The sequence below is a fragment of the Sceloporus undulatus genome, chromosome 2, assembly GCF_019175285.1.
Source record: "Sceloporus undulatus isolate JIND9_A2432 ecotype Alabama chromosome 2, SceUnd_v1.1, whole genome shotgun sequence".
Classification (NCBI taxonomy): domain Eukaryota; kingdom Metazoa; phylum Chordata; class Lepidosauria; order Squamata; family Phrynosomatidae; genus Sceloporus; species Sceloporus undulatus.
The window spans coordinates 65389814-65415489 of record NC_056523.1 but is presented as its reverse complement, the minus strand read 5'-3'; the positions used below and the strand labels follow the sequence as shown (position 1 = coordinate 65415489).

At 38.3% G+C, this 25676-nt stretch overlaps 2 protein-coding genes across 2 annotated transcripts in view; one reads left to right on the top strand and one right to left on the bottom strand.

Annotated features, from left to right (window-relative positions):
- Nucleotides 1-25676, top strand: part of SYN2 (synapsin II) — a 235045-nt gene that overhangs the window by 135344 nt on the left and 74025 nt on the right.
- TIMP4 (TIMP metallopeptidase inhibitor 4) lies at nucleotides 2706-23639 on the bottom strand. Its single transcript, XM_042451154.1, has 5 exons — nucleotides 23294-23639; nucleotides 12998-13095; nucleotides 8740-8854; nucleotides 7926-8050; nucleotides 2706-6831 (listed from the first exon to the last, which is right to left on the bottom strand). The coding sequence occupies exons 1-5, from the start codon at nucleotides 23421-23423 to the stop codon at nucleotides 6634-6636; spliced, it is 666 nt and encodes a 221-aa protein (XP_042307088.1). The 5' UTR covers nucleotides 23424-23639; the 3' UTR covers nucleotides 2706-6633.

The following is a 25676-nucleotide window of genomic DNA, read 5'->3' as shown; positions in this document are numbered from 1 at the left end:
GACATATTAAACATAGCTAGTTTTGCAACATATCTGCTACTCCCACACAGTTAATGTTTACAATGTTCTGTGATCCTGTATCAAACTCTAAAAGTGACTATAGCACAATCCTATGCATGTTTAGGTCAAAGTAACAGTGCATTACTAGATATTTCTACTCTGAAATAAATCCCACTTAATTCAGTAGGGCTAATGTGCAGAGATGACTGTAAATCTGAAGATTCTTCTCATTGTAATTCTCTTTCTCTGAGAGAGACTTTGTAAAGTCAGTAGTTCGGACAATGGGTTATGCAGAGTAGCACATAGGTTTTAGAGTTTCTGTGAAAAGATTAATTGGCTGTTGTGGGATGATCCAGAGAGCGAGCTTTGTCAGTAGTAAAGTTGGAGCCAAACCACATTACTGAAAGTTGTTGTCTCTGCTGATACTTTGCGATGCTTCAAGAGTTTCTCACAGTTCCTGACCATCCTTTCTTTTTTCCTCTCTGTCCTCTTGCTATTCAGAATTTTATATCTTAGAATGAGAGAGTATTTTGAGGTTTTTAAGTCCTGAAAGTTTGAGGTTGCTAGAACGGATATCCTATTATTTCTTCTTTTACAAAAGTGGGAGCACTGATTTTTTTCCTTAAAAAAAAAAGCAGTAAAATGCAACTAAGCAAAGGTAACCCTTTTCTAAAGCAGAGGGGGGGGGGGGAACAGATGCATTTGGAAAGAGTGAGGAAGTTTCCTGGTGTGCTTTCACATTTACTTAAGAAAAGATGTAGTTACAGGTTAACCCAGACTACAGATTGAGATGATAATTACGGAGTGGTAGTGGATTGTCTCAAGTAGTGTGACAACCTAGAGCTGTGGGAATTCATGAAGAATATTTTGGCAGGCAGCAAAATGTAGCCAGTACAGTACCTGAAACAATTATCATCATTCCTGGTAGGGCTCATATCCAACATAGCCTGACTTATAACATACATGACACAGGGAGAGTTTTTCCAGGTTTATACTCAATTGGAGATTTGAAAAAGGTCACCCACCAGCCTTCAGGGATTTTTTTTTCCAGGCCCTGTCCTCCTGTTTCCAGGGTTTGTATAACAAGAAGACTCGCCAGTTACAATGCTGGTGCTCCACTCCTTACCTTGCTCCAAATGGTACAATGGGCCCACGTACCTGCATTTCCCCCTCCCCAGTCTCCCTGCCATTTGCTCCTGGCATTTTGATGCATCATTGTTGCACAAGCACATAAATTTATACATACATACAACACCTTTGTGTTGAGACAGAAAACTCTGGTGCCAACTGGAAATCTAGAGAGGCATATGAATTCCTCAAGATTTGAACTGGTACGCTGACACCCAGTATGATTTTTTTAGAGAGGTTATTAAGAGTTTTGCAGCTGAATGAACTTAAGATTCGAAGCAGATGGGGCAAAAGGAGCAGCCAGAGGCTGCTCCCACCCCAATCACCACAGCGCCGTGGCAACCAGATGCCATGGCCCTGAGGGGTGGCAGCTGCCACAGTCCCACATGGGCTGCAAAAAGGAGCGGTAAGAAACCACTCCTTTTGTGGTCGGGTTTGGGCCACATTAGATGGCCCCAGCACAGCCTCCACACAGCCTCTGCATGATCCGGGGGCGTGCATCATATGCATGCCTGACTTCTGGTTTGTCCCAATGGGCCATCTGTTTGAGGCCTCAATCCTTTTACATTAACATGAAAACTAAATAATAATAATAATAATAATAATAATAATAATAATAATTTGTTTTGTTTACATACCGCTATTCCAAAGATCATAGCGGTGAACAGCAAGTAAGCTAATTAGCAAGTAAGCTAATTTGCCCCCAACAGTCTGAGTACTCATTTTAGCGACCTTGGAAGGATGCAAGCCTGAGTCGAGCTTATTATGAAGTGATAACATTTCTATCTTTCTGTTTTTATTTTTCACTGTATAACACAATGGTATGTACACTGGCAAGAGTGAGAGAGATAAAATAGGCAAACACTGTTAACTGCTACCAAGCCACCTTTGACTTATGGCAATCCCTTGAATTAGAAACCTCCAAGTCATCCTATCCTCCGCTGCCCTGCTCAGAACTTGCAGACTAACGGCTGTGGCTTCCTTGATTGAGTCTGGAATGTGGTATTCCTCTTTTCCTTCTGCCTTGTGCATTACTAAATACTATTGTCTTTACTACTGAGTCATGTCTTGTCATGATATGACCAAAGTATGACAGTATCAATTTAGTCATTTTGGCTTCTAGTTAAAGTTCAGGCTAGATTTGCAATAGGATCCAATTATTTTTAATTTTAGCAGACCATAAAATGATGTGGCACACCCATTTCTTTAAGAATAATCCATAGTTTTTCATGAGCTGCACAATCAAAGGCTTTCCTGTAATCTATAAAGCACAGCTTGATTTTATTTTGAAATTCTTCAGCACTCTCCATTATCCAATGTATGTTTGCCATCAAATGATGTAAATGTACAGTAAACCCTGTGAAATTGATGAAGTCACCGTAAGTCGATAAGTAACTTGGAGGCATATGCACATACCATGGTGAAAACATAATGGTAGGGAAAACTGCGTTTTGTTCAGGCTGCATCTCAGAAAAAATACTGGTATCGATTAAAGCTCCACATATTTTATCCACCATCACTAATAAACAAATAGACCTTATCCACAACTGTGGTGATTCTGACCATTTATTGTCAAAGATGGGCAGCCACTTTCTTTGAAACATAGAATATTTACATTTGCAACACTTATGGAATGAAAAGTTGTGGAGGATACATTAAATAAAGCAGATGCAATCGAATGAAAATGTCAGTCTGAAATAATTTGTTTCATATAACTGTTATAAAAATACTGAAGAAAAGAGATCCCCCCCCCCCAGAAAAGACAATTTGAGATATGTTTACTTAAGGACTTAAAATAAAAACTTAACTGTAATAAATCATTTCTAGAGCAGAAAACAAAATGTGTAACTATTAAATCCTGTGCAAAACACAGTTATTGTTGAATGAAGGGATCTTACAGTATCTGTGCAAAAAAAAAAAATAACATAAACAAATGGGAAGGAATTCTTTACTTGCAGTGCTTTTTTGCTGCTGTGATGCTTGAATTTCAGGGTGTTCACATTAAAATCATCCACATGTGCTTCAAAAATATATTATTTTAATCTTTATATCTACAGTTCTCTGACTCATTATGGTTTGACCCCTTTCCCTGTCAGCCACTGCTATCGACTGTTGCTTAAGCATATTCAGCTGTCTAAACACGGTTCTGGCAGTTAAAAAAAAATCAGCAACATTTTCACATTTCATTGTTCTTTTAAGGAAATGGGGTATTCTTCATAGCATCAGTTTCTAAAAATAAGCAATCCTATGCATATTTACTCAGAAGACCTCCGGTGGTAGGACTAAGTGCCACCCTACTATTTCCAGGAAGATGTGTACATGAGTAAGGGAAGTATGAAGCTTAACATCCTTTTAGCAAAGTTTTCGGCTTTTTCAACAATATAATATATTGACTTTGACAAGAATACATTTTTTTGACTTTCACTGTTTAAAAAGAGTGGATTCCAGTAGAACCTGGTGGGTGCACTCAATGCAGATCCCTCGCCACCTCATGTATCTGAGAAATGTGGGTTTCAGAAGACATAATGGGCTGGAGGGGAGAAAAGAAGGAAGTCTCAAAAGTTCCTTCAGTGGAACAATGAATTTAGCCCTTGCTGTTATGGTTAGCAAAAACATCATTTGTGTTTAATATTCTTAAAAGTGCTTTAAAAGCAAAAATTTAAATCCAACCTGGGGTTTTTATTGCAGTGTAATAGTGTTAGTTTGAAGACTGTTCTTGGTGACTTCATCTATTTATATGAACTATTCATTAATATTTAATGCAAGTGTACAGAGCAGAGGACAGCTCTTGCCATACTGTAATAAATATGTAGTTTAAACTTTGATCTTACTGTTATAAAAAAATAAACAGAATCAGAAATTCAAGCTCTGGTTTTCCCTGGGGGAAAAATTCTTGGCGGTTATGGCTCAGAATACATAACCTTTATGAAACATTAAGAGATATTAAGATAAAGTATCAGATTCCAGAGGAAATTTTATTTTGAAGAGATTTTATTCTTCTTGAACGTATACTTTAAGTTCTTTTACTGAACTTAAAAATCTAAAATTCTAAAACATAAAAGTTATAGTAACAAAGGAGGGCCATAATCCTATTTGCAAGTATAATGTCATATTATATCTGCATATGTTCTTTAGTAATCATTACAGAAGGAAGTAATCACTGTTCCTTCTTGCAACAACCCCTCTGCCTCCAGGAACCATCTGTCTGTGGCTGAGGTTGGATGGGGTTGGCCAGATAGAATCCATCTGTGTTGTTCAAGACCAACACATGAAAGTGACACCATCCTCCAGAACTGCTGGAAAGTCCTGGAGGGTGTCTTCTGTGTTGTGTATTGGACAGAGACAGAACAAGTAACTTATGAATGAACAGTTCTCATTCTTGGAAGAATGAACATCCAAGGAACTGAAGCAGTACTTGAAGGAAAAATGGAATGGCACAGGAAATCCTTTTTACTAAGATTGCCATAGGTCAGAAACAACTTGAAGCACCCAATAAAAACCTTCACTTCATATATATAAATGACATCTTGGTAAATGACTATTGATCTGCCTGAATGAATTAATTCTGCTTAGAGATATTGTTTGCGGGAATCTCAGTGTTGGTAAATATTTAGCCATCAGCAAATTTTTTTACACTGAAGTTGAATTAAACATAGAAATATGTTCACCAAGACCTGACAGATCAAATGTTTCTTGCTTTGCCCCCAAGTGGTAAGAAATCTGTGTAAAACAATTTACTGTATGAAATTAGATTCCTTAAATTTATATTTAATATCAGAATAATATGTGAATAATGTACTTTTTAAAGGAGTGGATTATTTCAATTTAGCCACTAAGGTAGAAAAACTGGGAGTACTTTACTTTATACAGAGTGAACCCTTGAACTACATAATGCAAAAGTCAAGTTTGCAAACTGTAACCTTATTTATTCATTCATGCATTCATCCATCTGGTCAGTCACCATATAACTGAAGCTTTCAGGGCAACATACACAATATGTATAACCTTAAAAATAGCACACAGTACACATCTGACATATATGGCTGCATGTCTACCATGGCATGATTATATGCCTTATTTAAATTTAAAATATTCATGTAATCATGTACCCTCAAAATGTAGTTGGTCAATTACTAAACAGCATTCAATAAATTTATGGTCACAAATTCAGGTGACCCATAATATGTGTTTACAATAAAAGTGAAGTTGCAGTCAGAATTCCCAGAGATATCATTTTCCAAGTCTACACAGATAATCTGAGTAGATATGCATATTTGCCATTGCTGATGTACTAGATGGTTTACGTACAAATTTATGGTTGTGGGAGTAATCATGATAATGATACTTTAATTCTCAAGCTGGGGGTTTTCAAACTGCCTCAATGTCTTAGTGTAAATGTTTTCCTATAAATCAAAAGAAGCTCTCCTTTGCTGCTCATATGATCATTTTATCCATCCCCTTCTTTTACCTATGTTTTCCTCTCTTCATTTTGTTTGTTTTTTAGAGATAGTTACCATGATGTGGTAACTAGGTACATTTCAAACCAATAGAAGTCCTTTTCTTCTCTTGGAAAAATGACAACTCTGGTGAACTTCTTTCTAGGAGTTCTCCACAATTTGTTTTTAATTTTCTCATTCTGAGATAGTATGTCATGTTATCCCCTCCAATGCTGGAATGTTATAATAATTACATAATAGAATAATATTGCCTTTTTGTTTGACAAATATTATTCCTCTGGTAGTGTAATGCCATTATAATTAAATCATAGAACAATCAATCTTACTTTCTGTTTTACAGTATATTTCACTCCATTGAATTCCTACATTGGATCTGCTTTTGATTATCAAAGATGTGCTATAATTATGAATAAATTCTCAAGATAAGGCTAGATTAGATGTATTAAGTAGTATATAGAAAGATAAAATATAACATTTTAAATGATGCTTGCACCACAAAACAGTTAACTTGCATCCTCTGAAACACGAGAAATTAATCATTCAGGCTTTTTACAGCAGGTTGTTATAGTATCTTATGTATACATTATCCAAGATCATTTGTTTCAGAACACAACACTAAAGAGAAATGACTATACAGAACAGTGTCCCCACCACATCGCCAGCCAAGATACCATTTTGGATTAAAACAAGGTGTTTTGTAATTCAACTTGTTTACAGAAATAGTAGTCCAAATTTTGACTCATCTCGTTTTGTTTGGGTACATTCATTTTACCTTTTAAAAAAACAGCACAATTACTATTCTTAGAAACAAAGACGTTTTCCCACATAGCACCCCTCTATAAAAAGAACATTAGAGAGCAGCTACCTCCAGGAGACTCATTGCTCTTCTTGTCTGGATGCCAATTCTATAAACTGTGTACTTTATTGGCAAAGCACAATTTGCTTTTCTTTCTAAGCAAGAGACAGTTGTTGGACGTTCAAAGCAGCAGTGAGCGCACACAGTGTTGGATGGACTTGACCCCTGGGGCTTTGGAAGAAATTACATAATTCATGGTTCACTGATGTCAACAAACTCCTTCTCTGGAGGAGGGCCACCACGATACCAACTGCATGTTCCATCACTGCGTTTAATGCAGGCATAATGTTTTGCTTGATGCCCATACAGCTTTCTCTCTATCAGCCAGTCTGTCCACAGGCATTCATTTGGTGTAGTAATAGAACAGGGCACCATGTAGCAGGTAGAAATCTAAATACAGAAAATTTCATTAAATGCATCTTCCTTTAAAACATACTGTGTCAATGCAATTCCATTTTATCATACCTGCTAAGGTACTGATATTAAAAATAATTACAGTCCTCCCTTTCCTTATGCAGGGATCCGTTCTGGACCCCTGCCCCTCATGTAAGGGGAAAATCATGTATGCTTGCACCCCACTGAAAATAATGGGGCACGTACATGCAGTGTGACGCAGTGCACGCCACAGGTGCACACGCCATTCACAACATTGTACTGTAGTTGCACAAGTATGCTGAAAGCTGCGGAAGAGAAGCCTGTGTATGGAGCGGGCTCACACTGTACAGTGAAGTGACATCAATTCCAAAATATGTGGGAAACATTCAGCTGCTGTGAGATATGAAATGTAGGGATGTATATCTTCTATACAGAACAGTTTAGATCTTTGGACCAGCTCAATATATAATCTAATATTAAATGGTGGATGGATTCTTCTAGCATATAATTATAAAACAGTATGGTCCAATCCAACACAGACACATACATATATATTTCTTCACTAATTTTCTTTGTGAAAGAAGCAGTGAGAAATCTGAGCAATTTTCATCCTGCTATGAGAAAGTCTTCAAAAACTACACAGTTTTGGAGACTATTCACAGTTTGGGACATACGCCACACAAAAATTTGCATTTGGCTGCTTTGCACAGGAACAGCCTTTGTTTTGCCGAGCAAACAACATATTCTATGTAGAAATTAATATTTGTGCAGAGAAATACTACTTTGTGTGCAGAAAAGGCTGTTTTCTGTACAGAAAAGAGACTTTCATGTACAAAACAGCTACATGTGAATTTTTCATAAAATAATTCCCCAATTACAATATTTTCTCCACAGGAAACAGCCTTTTCTGCACCAAAAAACAACCACATGCACATTTTGCTCAGAATAAGTCTCAAAGTACAAAGATTATCATCAGTCCAGGATTCAACTTGTCAGGATTGTTTGACCATACAAAATATGTTTTTGATCATTTTTTGAGTATTTAAAAATCTTCCTTTTGTTTGAAGAGTAAAACAAGGATTCTATAGCACTGATAGCTAGACACTTACTTTACAGCCACAGCCCATTTGATATCTCTGATTCAGACTTTTCTTTTGAGAGAAGGTAAGGTCATCCCATGGTTCAATGTAGTTGCACAAATGGATAAGAACTTTGCCATCATCTAAAATTTGCCCTGAATTAAAGAATACATTAAAACAGTGTTTGAAAAAGCATTGTGGACACTACATATGCACCACTAAATCAATGCACATTGTACTTTTCCCAATGGTGACAGCAAAACCTTACATATGTCTACTCAGGATTAAGTATATTGGATTTAATTGAGTCCAATATAGCTTAATTCTAGGCAAGTGAGTACAGAACATTCTGTGGCTCCTGTGGGGCCACTGAGGACACTCAGGGTGCATCTGCAGTGTAGAAACAATGCCATTTGACACCACTTGAACTGCCATAGCTCCATCCTATATAATCCTGGTATTTAGTTTTGTGAGGCACCAACATTCTTTGGCAGAGAAGGTTAAACACCTTGTTAAACTCAAAATGCCAGGATTCTATAGGATGGAGCTACAGCAGTTGAAGTGATGTTTAGCTGTGTTTTTCTATAGTCTAGAATGCACCCTCAATTGTTCTTGCAAGTGGGTGGGTTACTGATATTTCTTTCAAACATAAAGCTATATCTCTTCCAAAGTGATAAGCACTCAGCTGTCTGGTTTACTGTTAGAATTATGTATTTAATATTTATCTTCTTTTAGTAGTTTATAAACTATCACCATTTTCAAATACGAAAAATAAGTTAACTGTTTGCATTAACATATATTCTACTAAATGCTACACTTCTATCAAATACATCATTGATTTTACCTGTAAGGAGATACTGCTTCTTGTTGTTGGCTTCTAATTTCACCCCACAGAGTGATGAATCAAATGGTGTGTAGACAAACTGAACATCTTTCAGTTTTTCAAATCCTTTAAACATCTGTATGGGTAGGAGGAAAAAAAGGTGTTATAGTTAATTATTCCTATTACAGTACCTCTCTGTGTGTTTAGCATAGGTTGGTTTTCTGTCCTCATGAAAATGCATTGCTATGTCCAATGATACCAGGTGCAGGGGATGGTGTGGGACAATCAGGTGCATACAGGGCAACATGTTGGCACTACATAATCTGTTGGTAGCTCTGCTTTGTAGCTGTTTGTGAGCTTCTGCCTACAAGAATCTGTACACTGGGTGATTGGCAGACTAAGGTCTAATCTGTACCACAGAAATAATGTAGTTTGACACCACTTTAGCTGTTATGTCTCAATGCTATGGAATCCTGGGACTAAATATCTCACAAAACAACAAATCCATTTTTTTCTGCAGGGCAGATTAGACCTAAGCCTACAAACCAGGGCAGAAACTGAAGGCCCACTGCCCAATGCTGCAGGCAAATATTTCCCTTTGGAGTTTAGAAATGCTACTTGGTGCTTAGTACATCTGATAGTATCATGAATGATCTGGCAGTTTTTCCCCACTAGGGACTGGCAGTTTGTTCCCCACTAGGAACCACTACTGTATTATGTTTGTGCCTGTTGGCCACAATTGTGTTTTCTTTTGTTTTGTTTTTCCAGGAGACACACCAGTGACCAGCAGCTAATGGCTTGGGAACTGGCACTAGTCCATGAACTCCCTGTTGGGGTAGCACTGCAGGCATCTATAGTGATGTCTAATACACAAACTCTTCATGCAAACAAAAAAGGCATATTTGATGGCATATTATTTAAGGCTGAATTCTAGTATTGTAGTAAACCCAAATTTTTGTAATGACTGCATGTAATGACATCAGTGCTGACTTTCCCTTGCCTCTGTTCTCATGAATATTATTTTGGTTTCTCTTTCTCTGATTTACATGAAATCACTTTACCACTTATTAGAATGGCATCTGTTTTTCACTGCTTATATGTATTTGCAAGGTAAACTTCTGTCTGTCTGTCTGTCTGTCTGTCTATCTATCCATCTATCTATCTGTGCATGCATGCATGCATGGATGCATAATGTCAATGTCAGTTCCTGCTGTAATTCCATACTATGCATTGAATATTCATCAAATGGAATGGACTGTAGTATGTTTTCTTAAATAAAACAAACCCTGTGTTTGAAATACTCATGTTTGAAAGGGAAGTGAAACACCGAGCACCTTCTCAATGCTTCTCATAATTTACAATAATATTGGAACATAGCCATAAATAAGCTGTTATGATTACATCATACTAAATGTTGACAACTGTAAGCAGCTTTAACAACCAAGGCCCAAGAGTTTTAATAATGTTTGAAAATGTGTAACTAATAGTCCATGAGTATACTGAAGCTAAAGTTTTAGTGAAATAAATAGCAACAAGCGAGTAAATGATAGCTGCCATTATGACATACCATGGATAAAATTTAACTATCTGTGGCTGGTTACACACCGGCAGTTGGGACGTCCGCAGGACGTCCCATTTTAAAAAAGGGGCGTCTCTTCTAGACGCCCCTGAGTCTAATGTGGACTGTGTCCGTACAATATGGCGCCGACCCTTCTACATGGCCGGCGCCATATTGACATATCGGACGCTGAGCGTCCGAACGTCGCGCGGCGCTAATGATATCACAAATGTGCCCTTGGCTCTTCGCGATGTCATCAGTGCGCTGCGGAAAGAAGCTCCATTTTGGAGCTTCTTTTTTGCTCCACGCGGGAGCCGCGTGGTATGGAGCAAGCGGCGGCGGCAGTCTAGAACCCGCCTGAGTTAAATTAGATATATTTGATATGTTGTCGTGATGGACCATATTTATAAGTTATAGAAATAACATTCTATCTTATAATTGGCAGGAATCAGTGGAGTTTTTTCAATGTATAAATGCTATGGAATCCATTTAAGCAAAAAGAATCCATGACAGTAACTGCAGTTTAAATTTGAGTCCTGTGGAAAAGTAAGCCTTCTGAAGCTTGCATAACTTTTCTCTCTCACACAAATTGTTAATCGTGAAGTCCCAGTTAGGAAGGCATTATCAGTTTGTCTACTCAAGAGATGTCCCATTTATTTTGATGGGCCTTGTTTCCAAGGAAATTGGAATAGCAATAGCTATTTCTATACCTCTTACCCTTGTACTAAGTGGTTAAAGTAGGGTAGAATTGCAGCCTAAATTTATCTGACTGCCTTCTGATTTTTTAGTGTTTTAATGGTTTACCCCACATACTCACATAACAGTCCCAAATTGTTTCCAGCTTTTTCGCTGTACTTTGTTTCAGAGATGGTTTTCATTGGCCCTTTCCAGACGGGCACCCTAGTACGTACTTCGTACGTACTAGGGTTGCCCGGGGGCATCTCTTTCAGATGCCCCCAACCCTAGTACGTACGGGATACGTACAAAATGGCGGCACCCATTCTACATGGGGGCCGCCATTAGGACGTCATGGCCGTGCCGCCTCCAAACGGAGCGGCATGGACGTGACATCCTGGTGCCGCAGAAGGGTGCCTGTGGCGCCCTTTCCGTGGCGCCAGAAGGAGCTCCATTTTGGAGCTCCTTCTGAGTTTTGTATCACTGGCGCAGCCTTTAAACAGCTGCGCCAGTGACACAAAGGAGAAAGAGCGGCCCCTTTCTCCTTTCCCCACCTCTGTCGGGGTGTCCTTGGGGCTTGAAGCCCCAAGGACACCCCTTTCCAGGCCATGGGGAAACGGCCTTTTGCCACTTCCCTGCAGCCTGGAAAAGCAGCGGATTGGAGCCTCAGGGCTGCTGTTGTGGCAGCTGAGGCCCCGATCCGTCAGGGAAAGGGGTGGGTACAAGTCGCCCCAAAGGGACGGTCTGTAAACCACCATAGTCATAGACACTCCCACACTATTCCAGAGGGTTCCCTGGCTTTCCACAATTGCATGGTCCCCTCTTTTCAGCAGAGCATCCCACAGCAGGAGCGCCACTGCTGGTTTCAGTCTAAGCCACGTTATTGACTTATTTTTGATATGGATGTGTTTAAAGAAACTATAGTGATGTTCTTTTACATTGATAAAATCAATAGTAACTGTCTCAGATTGCTATCAGAGAGCTTTTCTTGTAGTCATGGGTAAAGTCACCATATAAGAGCTGGTTCAGAGCATCCCATGGAAGATTAATTTACAGAAAAGGAACCATCACACTATCACTATGAAGCCCTTCTCCTTGTGAATCTCTGTTTAATCTCAGAGGGCATCAGCATCCAATGCCAGTAAGGCTTCCTGAGCATGCAAGGATAGTTGTGCTAGCGAAAAAGATTCTCCTGGTGGCCTTTTTGCTTGTACTTTTAAAAAAATGTATTTCACATTTGCATATTAATTTATAAAGTGATTCCTAAACAATAACAGTAAAGCATCCATAAAATGATGCAGTCTAAATAAACTATAGCAACAGTGAAAAAGATAAAAAAGGAAAAGACACTGCACAGCAACAAAATCATTTGAGTGGTAGGGGAAGCAATTAATTGTTCAATGGTAATAGGAATGAGTGGATGCTCAAGTCCCATTGAATACAGTGGCATAGTAAAATTGTGCCCTATGTATAAAATGGCAAAATCAAGATTTTGCTATTTGGAATTTATACTGGTTTTGAATATTTTCAAGACGTAGATACTTGAAGCCATGGATAAAAAATTCATGGATAAGGAGGGCCGGCGATATTTCTCTTGATAGCAGTTTATGAAGCCTTGAAGCTGCTACATAGAAGGTCTTGCTCATAATGGAGATAGCACATTACTAGAAGTAGAGAATCCTTGAGTGCTTAAAAAAAAACCCCACTGTCAAAGCAGTAACTGTTCACTCTTTTGTCAGTTAGCTTTTTTTCTTTTCTGATTGGTCATTGGGTAGTAAATACAGGCTTTCTTTGCAAATCTCATTGCTCAGAGATGAAGCTTTGGTGGAATCAAATCTCTGGAACACTATCATGCTTTCAGCTCATAATCACTTGCTATCTGTAAGTTACAGTTTGATCCCTGTTTTTTTCATACAATGGAATTCAGAGTAAGGTCTCAGTGAGAAAATGTTCACAAAGGCTTTCTCTGAAGGAACAGTGAATTTGTTTAGTGTTATATTATTAATTGGTGTTTTAGCTTAAAGGATGACAAGGGATTTTATGTACCTTTATTTGTTTGATTTCATACCGGATCATTTTGTGAGTATGAAGAGGATCCTCACTTGGTGCAATCACTTTTTCACTAGAAATTTTTGCTCGAATCACTGCAAAGAAATTAAAACAAAATATTTGTTAAAAATAAGATGCATCTGTTCTTATTATCTTGTCGCTGTTGTTGTTGCTGCTGCATTTGCTGCTGTTGTGTGACTTCAAGTTATTTCTGATTTATAGCAACCCTAAGGTGAACCTATCACATGGCTTTCTGTGGCTGAGAGGATCTGACATGGACAAGGTCACCTAGGGGATTTCCATGGCCAGGCATGGACTTATACCCAATCACCAGAGTCCTAGTTTTATGTTCAAACCACTACACCACACTAGCTCTCCTCTTATTCTCTACTGGTACATAATCTTTGAAAAAGCATAAAGCATTACTATTGTTACAAAATATTTAGCAATATCTTAATGTTTTCGCTAAAAACAAGACGTGGGTATAACTGTTGGATTTCCCTCTGAAAGTAATTTCAGGTAGCCAGAATATCTCAACTGGATTTCATCAAAGTTCTGGAAGTGCAACCCTGATACCATTTTGGATTGTGTATCTATCAATGGGAGGTAGCCAGAATGGATAGGAGAGAAGGGGCTGTAAAAATTGTCTTGGGCATGGATTTTCCTTGTGGTTTCAGGGAGGAGGAAAAGCTACCTACTCTGGCCCCTCCTCTGCAACCATTGTGCTGTTAAAAAGCAGTAGTGCTTCCTTTGGACAATAGCCACTTTCCTATCTCCACTTCCCTACCTTTAGGGAAAGACAATTTCTGATAAAAGTATAGATACTAATGTATCAATGTACAGTTTCTTTGAAACAGTAGCTGCACTGAATATGGAGTCATATATATCTTTCTTCTCCTGTTCTCTAGGAAGATAGTCCACAGAAAGATCAGTCCTGATATTTTCTCCATCTCACCTTGTTTACGGATACTTTGGTTATTCCACCCACCCCATTTTTTTCATTTTCATCATTTCCCCCCACCATGGAACATCTCTTGCTCACGGGTGAAATAGGTCAAAGTACTGTAATCGTGCAGGGTATCCAACAGTAGAGAATAAAACAGGAATGCATCAGTAGTTGGAACAAAGCAGAGAAATGATGTCAAAGGTTGTAGGAATCTTGGTGCCAACACAAAGAGAAAGCAATGAACTTTTCAGTATAAAAACAAAATAAAATAAAAACAGTGTTCCACAACAAAGGTCTCTAGTACATTTCACTGTGTTAAAATAGGAAGCTATATATCTACCTCTATGGGGAAAATTGTCCTTCCTTCCCTCTTGTAACCAGTGTACATGATGCTTTACAAAACAAAAGTATCTGAATCAGTACCCTTAAAATCTAAATAAAATCATGGAATGTAAAATCCTGAAGTACTTTATTTACTGATCTGTCAAGAAAAATACCAAGGTCAGTCAGATAATGGGTTATATATTTCTTTCCTGTACACTAGCTAACTTACACATATACTGTTCTTAAAATAAGTTGCTGCCGGTCTTCCAAATTCTTAGATTCTTTCTTCCCCTTATTGCTTGGTATGTTCTCTCCTTTGTGCCATTCTTCCCATTCCAGTAGTCTATAACTTTAAGAAGAAAAATGTGATAATCTTCGATAGCAGTTTGTGGACACTTCTCTGCCATGGGTAAGACCCATGGCGGAAGTCCCTGGTTGTAAGTCTTCTCTTGTAGGACAGAGCTACTGTATGTGTCCCATGCATCCTGCCATGTATTCCCTAAGCTAGAATGTGGAGATGTAAATCCCATCACAAGATTCAGTTGTGAGTGTAGTCAGCTTTTCTGGTAGAATGGTCACTTCTCCAGTGTTGAATGGTCACTGTTATCTTGTCCTGCACTTCAGGCAGCAGAGTGCCTTGGATCAATCCAATATCAGGCCTCCCTTAGGTGTCCTGACACTGTCATTTTATGCACTCTCTTCTACTCCTGTGGAAAGCTCCAACTCTAGATGTAAAGGCAGATCCAAGTGCCCAAGATTTCTTGCCTTGCTGTCATCCACCCTTTTATCATTTAAACATTAGTATTTCCTTCCCCTGTTTTTGCTTCTGGATTACTGGGATGGGAAATTGACAGCTCCTCAGCCTTCACTAACACTCCTAAAAATTTTAGACTTAGGTTTTTCTCACCCCTCTTCCCCTATCTCTATCCTAGAGTATTTTTGTTCTTTCTCTTGGTACTTACATACCAACACTGTAATCATAAGATTGTCATATAGATGGCATCTTGATCATGCAATTGGAAAGGCGGGGTAAAAATAAAAATTATTATTATTATTATTATTATTATTATTATTTGGATATTAAGACCACTTAAGTGAAATGAAATACAGTACTTAGAAGAAAATGCTCATAGAAGATTCCTACATCAGCATCACAGACCACAAGTATCTACTGGACTGAATTTTAAGTCCTCTTTTTAAAAATAGATAGTTAGAAAGAGAATACTTGTAGCCACCATCTCCACTGTCTTAGAAGCCACATATCTGTGCTGGACTTTGTACTCTCAAATGTGAATTTCTCCAGAGGCAAGAAGATAGGATGGAGGATTCTTTCAGGGTTCTTTGAGTGGTATAGTGGTAAACTGTGAAGAGTAAGAGGAGATGACAGTACACAGGATTCCAACACCTCCATCATCTGCCATTCCAGAAATGGAGGCAACTAAGTTGATCTGCCAGAGAACATTTTCAAAAAGTGTTGTGTGTGTGTGTTTTGGTAGACACCTCAAAATGTAGAAAAATGTGCATTTGGAGCTAGTAAGATGCTCATTTTATCATTCTTTGAGCTTTTATTTATTTATTTATTTATTTAATTTAGGTATTTATAGCCCGCCCTTCAGCCCTAATGGCCTTCTTAACTACAGAAGTGAAAGGAAATTTTCAAGATTTTCAAGATGGAATTCTGCAACATGCTAAAGACCTTTTGTGGCATGTTTGTCATCCTATGCATAGTTTCCTAGAAATAGCTGCATTTCTCCATGTTTTCCCACCACTGCACCACTGGCATTTGTGCCTGCCAGACAATGATTCCATTGGGCTTAAGCAACATTCATAAACTAAGGTGGAATCCTCTACCCACCTGACCTCGTGATAATAAGGTCAGACGAAGAGAGAAAGGAATCTTGATTCAGGCAAACAGTAGATGAGAAATGGTTTGTGGATGCCTTAATGTAAATGAAACATGTGCATTAACTGCCATGGATGGATGGCACATTTGAGAAGAGGATACAATGTACCAGAAAATCACATCAAGGGTGACAAGGTTCTAAATTTGATTCAACAGCTTCTAGAAGAAAATTCAGCATGTTTTGTCTGAAATACAATATTGGGAAAGATATTTCTGTCTTGCAGTCCTGAAGAAAATACAGGGATATAAAAATTCTGGTTAACCAAAATTGTAATGATTCAGGCACTCTCATGTGCAGTAGTATGAGCTGCCTCATCCAATTTAGCTCTGTGGAATAGCCTTATTTTAGCTGGAATCAAGTATTGTTAGTGTGCTGAATGGTAGTCAATTTAGAAATCCCAACTGTGATAATTACATAAATTAGCTACCTTTCTTTCAGTGGTAAAATACTGGATCACCCAAGTTAGCTGATTAATATGTCAGCAGGTTTTTAATGGGTTCCAGAGCTTCAGGAGTCATAATAAAATTGCTGACAGGGACTTTGACATTTCATATGCTGAGGTTTGTGGGTTTGTTCATAAAGAAAGAAAGAAAATATTTCCAACTTCCTTCCATTGCCAAAAAGTTCCCCACTCCAATTTTGAGCAAGGAAAACACAGCTTGTTATGTACAAAATGAGCACATTTACAGAAGCCTGTTAACTGGTACATGGTATCAGGGAGCAAATATGGAACACAATTCTTTCTGGCTTTATAACTAACCAGCATCTTAAACCCAATGGGATGGGATTATGTATGAACTTTCAGCAAATTGTGGCTGGCCATGACACAAAGGAGAAGTGCTCTGGCATTCACAGAGTGTGGGATATCACTCTAGAAAAGATTTGTTTTCAGTTGAGGGAGATGTGTGGGCAGAGCAAGGTAATGTTAAATTCTTCCCTACTTTCTGCTATTTCTGTCACCACTGCTGCCATGGAGGATCTATGCTATGGCAAGCCCTGTAGTTCTCCTTCCAGAACATGTATTGCCAGGCCACAAATAATTACCACATGAAAGTAGGGCTTCTCATTACATGTATTAGATGGAGTATGGCTCCTTTGGGTAGTACATCAGCTGAAGCTGAGAGCGCATACATTTTTAAAGCCTTTCCCCAACATTCTGCGGGAAAGAAAGGTACCTTCATGTGAAAGTAAAGACTCTGTAATACCTAGGTGGAAGAGGGAGAAGGCAGCTGGACAGCTGTAGCATATGTATGGAAAAAAGTGGTACTGTTAAATGTTTCGGTAGAAAAAGTGAACCTGAATACAACACTGATTATGAATCTTCTGCATCTTTTTCTTCATTCATATGGAACTTTTCTTCTTCATTCTTCATAGCATAGAATGAAATCTCTTCAACTATAAACCCTATAGCTTTTTTTTAAGTGGGGCATTTGATATCCATTAGTTCACTTGGGCATGCATCTTACAGATTTCAGAATTCTATCCATGATCTTCCACATTACACAACACAAGCTCACTAGGCCAGCACATAAACATCTGCATTCTCATAACTGGTTGATAGAGTTACATACAGTAGTTGCACAGTACTTCCATCTGCCTCATTCAAATTTAGGAAAGGTCCATCTTTTGGTTTGTTGGCAAGAGTCGTTTGGTGGTATTTTCATTTTCTTAACATCCCAGGTTTAATACCAAGCACATCCAGGTAGAGCTCAAAGAGATTCCATTGCAGAGTCACTGTTCATCAGTGTAGACAAGAGACAAACAACTTCCAAGTATGGTGTGACTGCATGGTACCCTCCTTTCAACCCACCAGAAACTATATCCCTACCTCCATCACCAAAATTCAGCCGCCACCATAACATTTCTCCCCATTGTCATAGCTTCCATTAAAATTCAGCAGCAACAGTAATAATAATAATTAACTTTATTTGTATTTCTCACCTCTCCCAATGGATCGAGGTGGGATTACAACAAAAATGCAATTATAACATCTAAAATGTTTACAATAAAATAATAACATCATTTAAAAATACAATTCAGGCAATAAAATAATCATCTAAAATAGGCAGTTCTGACCAGAAGTGGGAGTTTTTATTCATTCTTTATAAAAGATTGGGTGAGTAGGTCCACTGGAAGAGATCCGTCTTCAATGCCTTCTTAAAGACATCTAAGGCTATGGCTGTGTATGCTCTGTGGAAAGTTGTTATTAACCTGGTCTTAGTATGTTCTAATAAATTCTTCCCAGTTGCTCCCAGAGTGTGGGGCGGATTATGTAGGGAGAGGCGTTCCCGCAAGTAACTTGGGCCCAAGTCATGTAGGGCTTTAAAGATAATAACAAACACTTTGTATTGCACCCGGAAGCTGATTGGGCAGCCAGTGAAGGGATTTTAACACTGGTGTTATATGGTCTAACCTAGATGTTCCGGTGACCAATCGGCTGCCACGTTTTGAACCAATTGAAGCTTCCAAACTTGGTACAAAGGTAGCCCCATGTAGAGCACATTGCAGAAATCTAAACAAGAGATTACCAGTGTGTGTACCACTGTTTCAAGGTCCTTTTGGTCCAGGTAGGGACGCAGTTGGTGTATCAGCAGAAGCTGATACCAAACACTCATGTCCATCGCATCCACTTGAGATGATAATTGTAGAGGTGAGTCCAGGAGTTCTCCCAAACTGCAAACTTTCTCCTTTAGGGGAAGTGTAATCCCATCCAGGACTGGTTGGCAAATCTCCATCCCTGGACTAGGAGTACCTATCATGAGTACCTCCGTTTTCTCTGGATTCAACCTGAGTTTGTTTTCCCTCATCCAGCCCATTGCGGACCCCAGTTAGGCATCCAGAGGAGAGATGTCATCCTTAGTCGCTGCAGCAGTCGAGGACATAGAGAGATAGATCTGAGTGTCATCAGCATACTGATAACACTGTGCCCCATGTCTCCGAATGATCTCTCCCAGCGGCTTCATATAAATGTTAAATAGCATGGGGGACAGGATGGCACCCTGAGGGACGTGTTTGTCTGACATGCAAGAGGCCTGTGGTGCATTTGAATGTGCTGCAAAAGAAGAGTCTTTGCCCTGCAAAGCCAGAGTATCTTCCCTGCGAAGCCCTGGAGATGGCTAGACTAGTCAGATGGGAAAGGAGCAGGAGATTTTGTAGTGTGCTTTCAAGTTGTTTCTGACCTATGGCAACCATGAGAGGTTTTCTTGACAGAATTTATTAAGAAGAGGGCTGGCTTTGCCTTTCTCTGAGGCTGAGAGGGCATGACTTGCCCAAGACTCAGAGGACTGCTGTAGCTAAACAGTCTAAGGTGATTATCACATGGAGCCTTACCATCCCTGAAACATGGCTAAATAGTCCGTAAAGCGTGCAAGTGTGATAGCCAATCACACTTGCCTCCCATGATTTAATTGTCATTGAGGTGTCCCGCTCCTCTCCCATCATCAAACCGTTCACAGAGCAGCCATTTCTCCAATAACTGAAGTTCCCATTGTTGAAAATGGCTGCTCTGTGAATGCTTTGATGACAGGAGAGGAATGGGACACCTCTATGATGATTAAATCATGGGAGGCAAGTGCGATTGGCTATCACACCCATGTGCTTTACAGACGATTTAGCCACTTTTCAGGGATGCTAAGGCTCCGTGTGATAATTGCCTCTAAGAGTTGACCTCCCTTTACTTGCACTGCCCTCTAGGGTCTCATGAGAGTTGATGTTTCACTGTCACTGCCTATATCTGTTAGCTGAAAAAGTAAGGAGACATCTCCTTCCAGTTGTTTGGTAACAAGTTTTTACTCCTGTGTGTCCAGAAAAAAATAGACATGCAATGTGTAATTCTTAATAGTGAATAGAAACAACAGGCAATACAGTTCTGGATAGTTATAGGATGATTATTTAAAACAACTATTAAAGTGTAATCTGAAACATAATGAAAGAAATTGCTTCCTAGTGGAGACAAGGCTGAGTAAGATTGTGGGAGAGGCGGTTAAGAAAAATTGCCATGGCTTGGGGAATAGTCACAGTTTTACCAAAGGGGGTCACAGAACCTAGTTTCTTAGGTTGCCTTTGTATGGTTGTATGGAAAAGTGTTGACAGTGTCCTATATATGCTCCACAACAGTGCACAGCTACCATTGCTATATATCATTCCTAATGTGCTTTTAAAATTCATATCTTTATTTTCCGTGTGCTGTCTTCCCACACGTTATCTCTCAATCCCATCAGATTTCTCTCAAGTTACTTTGGCCAGTTTGGTAGCTAAGGGTGTTTAGAAACTAGGCATAGCTTCAAATAACAAAAGCTGCCCTGACAGGAATAGCCAAAATGTCACACCACTAATCACACAGACAAATGCTACAATGAAAGTGCTCCTTGTTTCATTTTGGGAAGGTTCTGAATTAGCCAGTGGTCATTTGTAGAAGGTCTGTTGCAGGCTCATAGCCTGGGGGTGGGGGGCATGAAGACCCAACTTCACCAAACCTTCCGTGGGCTTTTTTTTCCAGAGCCAAAACGGACTCACCGTTGATTTCACTATTGTATTTTCTCTGTCTCTGTGCATATTTATTTCATGGTGGAGGAAGTGAAGCCTTTTTATTAATGTATTTACAGGTATCATTTCTCACCTACATTTCATTTGTCTACACTGCCCACCATCAGTATATTCAGGACTCAATCTTGCACCACCCTTCCTCTTTCACATGTCATGTTTAAACAACAAAATTATGAAAAAGAGTGGAAGCTAAAAGATGGGGGAAAGAGTTTTTACTCATTGACACATTGACACAAATCTAGTATCCAACCTCTTGTATAATATAGACTTTCTTTTTGTGGGGAGGAGTTACTAACTCACTTTTTATAATATGAAAAAGTACTCAAAATAGTGCTATTTATCATTTTTACTTTTGTTAGCATGCAGTTATCATTATTATTATTATTATTATTATTATTATTTGTTATTATACTTTATTTATATAGTGCTGTAGATTTACAAAGGAAGTCAAAATTTGTCCATTTCCAAAGAAATAGGCATCCCACTTTAATGACATTTGACCACAGGGCATGCTCAGTTTTCATGGCACTACTTGCAAGAAGGGTGGGTGTTTGTTTTCTTTTCTTATGAAGATTATTGTATTTCCCGAGGTTTGCACAAAAAAGTGATAGTTACTGTGTCCAAAATGGATCTATTTTGGCCTCAGTCCTGTTGATACTGATTAGCCGAATTCACTGTTATTGCATATGACAAAGTAAGATAACTCTCTGGAATCCACATGATCCAGTTTTTCTATACAGGTTGAGTGTCCCTTATCCAAAATGCTTGGGCCCAGAAGTCTTTTAGATTTCTGATTTTTTCAGATTTTAGAATATTTGCATATACATAATGAAATATCTTGGAGAGGAAACCCAAGTCTAAACATTAAATCCATTTATGCTTCATATACCCCTTATACACATTGCCTTAAGGTAATTTTAAACATAAAATATAATGTTGTGCATGAAACAAAGATTGTGTGCACAGAACCATCAGAAAGCAAAGGTATCACTATCTCATCCACTCATTAAAAATGTTTTGGATTTTGGAGTATTTTGGATTTTGGAATTACTGTACAAAAAAGGGATACTCAGCCTGTAGCATATAATACTGTTTAGTCCTCATTTCCTGCAACTACCTGTAGAGTAATAAAACATTCAGTAGATAAAGCCAAATACAGTATAGCATTTTATTTTTTAAGATACTCATATAAAGAAAAGACAGAATTTAATCTGCTCAGTTCACCTTCATGCATCATAGGAATGGAGTTACTTGCTTGCTTTGAAGTAAGAAAACAAACCAAACTTGAATAGGATATTTATTAGTTAGATTTAACTCATTTTGTATGGTCAGATTTTGGAGAACACAAAATAAAAATCTTGTGATCATAACAAGGGACAAATCCTTATTAATTTTTCTTTTTTTATATATTAATACATCTGTTTGGTATAAACACTGTAAAATGCCATGCTGTTCTTTTCTAGTCTTTATCTGTTAACTAGCACAAAACATGTCAATATATTTTACACTGAAAAGTAGTATTAGGCATCAGAAAAATGCAAAGGAAAAGCATTAGATGCACTTTGAGTACTATTTTGACTTTTGTACCCATTTGATAGCTATTAAACTGAAGTAACACTAACTGGTATTCTTCCTATACTTCAAGACTGGCATGTCTGGCATAGGTAATTTAATGAAAACATTACTTAACACAGCCAGATTAGGAAACAGTTTAATTGATGGTATTAAACAGAGTTTAGAGTTTGTCATGGCTACAAAGATTTTCTGTCACCACATGAAAGCAATTAATCAGTATGCAGAACGTATTGCCTGTCCCATAGAAATGCTAATTTTGTGACATTTTAGAAACTCATGTTCTACATTTACTCTTCACTCTGGTTGGAAGGCAACTAGCCATAGCTTCAACTGATAAAGTAAAAAGGTTGCAGAATGCAAAATTTTCTTATTCTAGTGTTGTATAGTAGTGAAATATGTTTTGGATTAAATCAATTTAATGCTAATCGAGAAAATTAGGCACTGAGAAAGAGGAACTCTAGGGAATATCTTGGAAAAAATTCATCTGTAGATACATTTTTAAACAGCCAGTTTGGGGTATAGTCATTTTAAAGTGAATAAATTCATTAAAAAAGCAGATTATTATATCAAAGCAAACAGTTTCAGCATTTACTCTGTTCTATTCACAAGGCAATGCAAGAACCAGCCTAAAATCTATGCACAATACACATGTTACATAACCCATATCCTTACTAGTCTACATTTTAAATGTCTGCAAAGTCAACCTCAGCTAAAGTGCTTTTCACTGTAAAGAACGTCCATAAAAGATTTCCCACAGCACTTCCAACAAAGTGTAGCAGAGCAAGCTGAAAAGCAAAAGAAACAGGAATAGCTGCTTCCAAATACTCTCATCCTATGCCAGAAATCATTTCCATCTTTATACCTCCTCTTTTAGAGCTCCAAACTACCACTATTAAACTGGAACCCCTAGAGCATTACAGAATAGGATGCCCACAGTCAATCTCATTTCTGTTGCTTTCCTTCCAGCAGGATAAAAAGTATAGAGTGTTTATGACTCACCTAAAGCAGAATCGCAAATTTGCTGCTGAGGATGTGCAGGGGCGCAGCTGCACGCTTCTATCAGCTCCTGGATTCTGAGGGTTAGAAGAAGTAGCAGTGAAAATAACAAGGTATTGAGGAGAGGATTCATGCTGCATGAAGCAGGGCTTGCTGGCCAGCTTGAGGCAAATGTTCTTTCACTCTTGAGTTTATAACTAAACTTCCTAATGCCTGCTTGGTTTCTTCTTTGTGCAAGCAGCAATTCAATTTCAGCAGACTTAAAATGCTTTGTGGAGGAGGGGTGGTGAAGAGCCCTCTCAGCTCAGCCTGAACATATACTTATGTTTACTGACTTCTAATGTCCCTGACATAAGACCCTCTAATTTATTGCCCTGACACTTAGTTGTAACCCCGCCTTCCTTTAAGCAAAAGCACATCATTGGTGAAAATATTGTATGACAGGTTTGTGGTACGAAAAGAAAGGTTACCTTATTTGATTACATCACATGTTGTTGTTATGAGTCATTGTCAGCACTAACCATGGAGGCCTTTCAAGAAAAGTATTTCTTGATCTTTAGAATATTTAGCAGAATGTTTTCTTCTTCTTTTTTAAACCCAAATTATCCAGGAGTATTGTATGTCATTTTCTCACATTGTCAAAAGCAAAGTGCATGTCGCAATCCAATGCAAACTTTTTCTTTGCAGCTAAGCTTTAGTTTCAGCTTTCATAGTGCCTTTCAACATTTTCTTATAGTGACGTTTCTGTGCTGGTGGCACAAGCCATCATTCATGAAGAGGAAGTGTTTCAGTGCCTTGTTTGTGAGGCCCACATAGTTGGTAGCTGCAAATAGTGCCTACTAGGACAATTGCAATAGAACAGTTTAGCTGCTACCTAGTAATGGCTTTATTTGATGTATTGATTAGACCTTTTTTTTAAAAAAAAATCTGAATTTGTAAGATAAACTTCCAATGTAGCATTGTATTCATACTGTAGACATGTACAACTTGGATATTTTTCCCTATTAAATATGCTATGTTTACCATAATTAGAAGGAGCAGTGAAGATAGGAGGGAGAAAAATCAACAGTCTTAGGAGTTTATCACACAGGACCGATCTTGTGCAAAAATTGAATTTAAACTGGGGGGAAATGCAAAAGCGGGTAGATTTTCACACGACATGAGGGTTAATGAGCATTAATGCGACATTAACCTGAACGGAAAGTAGACAAAACCCACTCCTTTTTACTTTTGGAAAATCTTACATACTGCTGTTTCTAGTTGGTTTAATTTGGTTCGTGGTGATTGTAGATTGCTTGCTCCTTTTGCTTTTCTTACTTCTTTTTTTAATTTTTTGCACTAATCTATTTTTTTCCTCCTAGCTAAACAGTGTTTTTCCCATATTTAGCTACTCCAAGCCTACAAGCCTTTGTAGCTGTGGGAAGAAGATAGTCTCATAGTTGTGCTGTTCTCTTGCCTGCTTCTTGATTCCTCAAAAATGGAGGTAAAACCACACCAGAGTATGAGGGAAGGGGCTTCAGCACACTGTTACAGTGGGACTGACATATTTTTTTGAATAGTGGTATGATTTCAAACCACTTTGGCTGTGTAGCAGATGTAGATGTTATTTAAAAAAGCAATTATTAATTACATAGGATTCTGGGTTGTGTATATTGCATTCATACAACCTGTGAACACTTTGATTTGGAGGAAATTGTTTTGCAGCCATAGTCACTGGTGCAGCATTCTTAAACTGAATTCATTTGAAAGCTATGTACTCCAGTCTTGTTCTCTTCTCACAGAACATACAATAAATGAATGGAGTGATTTCCTATAGCCTTTGGCTCTACAAAAGTGAGCTTCTGTAGCTTATCTCCACAAATTCATAACAAAAAACAGGAGTAGTCTGTTTTACCATGTTGCAACACACCAGATAAATTAAAACTTCTTTGTACTGCTCCAGTAAACTGGCTCTTTAATTCTGGCGATATACTGCTGAAGTTGAAGCTTGTGGCCAATTTCATGCTGTTTTAGGAAATTAGTTATCTGTTCTTCCTACTGCCTTCAAAATTCATTGTTTTTAACCTGCTGATTATTATATTTTTTAAAAAAAAATCCACAAGCTGCTTGTTTTTTGTAAATGAAGGTGCCAGCTTCTTAATATTGTTGGCAAAAGCAAAATTTCAATAAAACAACCATGATTGGATCTTGTATGGATCTTATGTATGGTGGCTTATTTGAATCATCAGTGACTCAGTCTTATGATGTTTCTGCAACATGATGAATACTTTCCCTCCATTTGTTGCAGTGTTTTGTATCTTTTATACAGGCACATATACAGGAGAGATAATTTCTAATAATTTGTTCCTACCTGACAATGATGGGGGGGAGGATACCATCTATAGGC

Bases quoted from the DNA above. Each gene is read 5' to 3' on its own strand.
- TIMP4 (XM_042451154.1), bottom strand. From the start codon at position 23,423: ATGAATCCTCTCCTCAATACCTTGTTATTTTCACTGCTACTTCTTCTA. The intron at 8,855-12,997 runs GTACATAAAATC...CTACCCATACAG, and splicing joins ATGAAATCAAACAAATAAAG to ATGTTTAAAGGATTTGAAAA. The intron at 8,051-8,739 runs GTAAAATCAATG...TCTTTAATTCAG, and splicing joins GAAGCAGTATCTCCTTACAG to GGCAAATTTTAGATGATGGC.